This window comes from Fulmarus glacialis, unplaced genomic scaffold, assembly GCF_000690835.1.
Source record: "Fulmarus glacialis isolate BGI_N327 unplaced genomic scaffold, ASM69083v1 scaffold3914, whole genome shotgun sequence".
Taxonomy (NCBI): domain Eukaryota; kingdom Metazoa; phylum Chordata; class Aves; order Procellariiformes; family Procellariidae; genus Fulmarus; species Fulmarus glacialis.
The window spans coordinates 22,371-23,325 of record NW_009208502.1 but is presented as its reverse complement, the minus strand read 5'-3'; the positions used below and the strand labels follow the sequence as shown (position 1 = coordinate 23,325).

The window sequence follows — 955 nt, the reverse complement described above, 5'->3', positions numbered from 1 at the left end:
GCGGGCGCCCGACCCCTTACCTGCAAGCCCGTCATCCTCCTGCTGGTCCTCCTCCTCTTGGAGCAGACACAAACCCCAAGCAGGTACCTGGCCGAAGCAGCCCGGCAAGCAAAGCCTGCTAGCCGGTTGACTGAGCCGGGCTGGCGGCAGGCTGGCAGTGCTGGAAGTGAGAAAGTCCAAGGGAGTTTTCAACCTGTTTGCTCAGCCCGGTCTGTGTTTAACCAAACGCCAGCCCTGCTCCGCAGAACCAACGCCAGGATCGATTTGAAAGTAAGAAACGGGGGGTGAGGAGGACTGGGTTCCCTCACCGCTCCTTTTCCTTCTTAGATGTTAAAAAGGGGTCGTAGTTCACACACACGGGAGGAAAAAAACAGAACAAGGTGGTTAAGAACAAAGAAAAGCCATTTTTGCAACTGTTTTATAAGCTTCTTTCATAAATTATACCTCTTAGCAATTTTCATATACAACCCTCTAAACGTGTAACAAATATTTGTTCATTATGCTTCTGAGCTGTATTACATTGGGGATAGAAAGGATCACATCCCCATCCTGGTAAAGGTAGTGATATTTGTGAAACACCTTGTGACATCGTTACACAGCAGTTTGGAGCCAAAAGTAGGGGAGGATTTTGTATTCCTGTGATTAGAGCTAGTGAGGGGAACTTATAAATTCTGAAATATTAATATTTTTCAAGAAAGCTGTTGCTGAGGAAGGAGCGGCAGCAAGCATTTAGCTACAGAATACTAATGAAAGTAGCTCTGCATTTCCAGAAGTTGCAGAAAAAAACCCCAATTGATTTTATTTGATTTTTTTTACTTTGAATTCTCATTTCTCCTCAAAAAAAAAAAAAGACAATATTTTTTTCCCTTTCCGTGACTTGCTCTCCTATAAGTCCTGCCGGGAGGAAATCTTTAGGAGGCACACACTGAAATGCTAACGTGACCCTGGAGTTAAC

General features: G+C 44.7%; 1 protein-coding gene across 1 annotated transcript in view; it reads right to left on the bottom strand.

Moving 5' to 3' along the window:
- Positions 1 to 35, bottom strand: part of HGD (homogentisate 1,2-dioxygenase) — a 25,535-nt gene extending 25,500 nt beyond the window's left edge. The window contains exon 1 of the mRNA XM_009576493.1: positions 21 to 35. Within this exon, the coding sequence (XP_009574788.1) occupies positions 21 to 35 (15 nt within the window). The remainder of the gene's footprint in view (positions 1 to 20) is intronic.
- Positions 36 to 955: the final 920 nt, after the last annotated feature.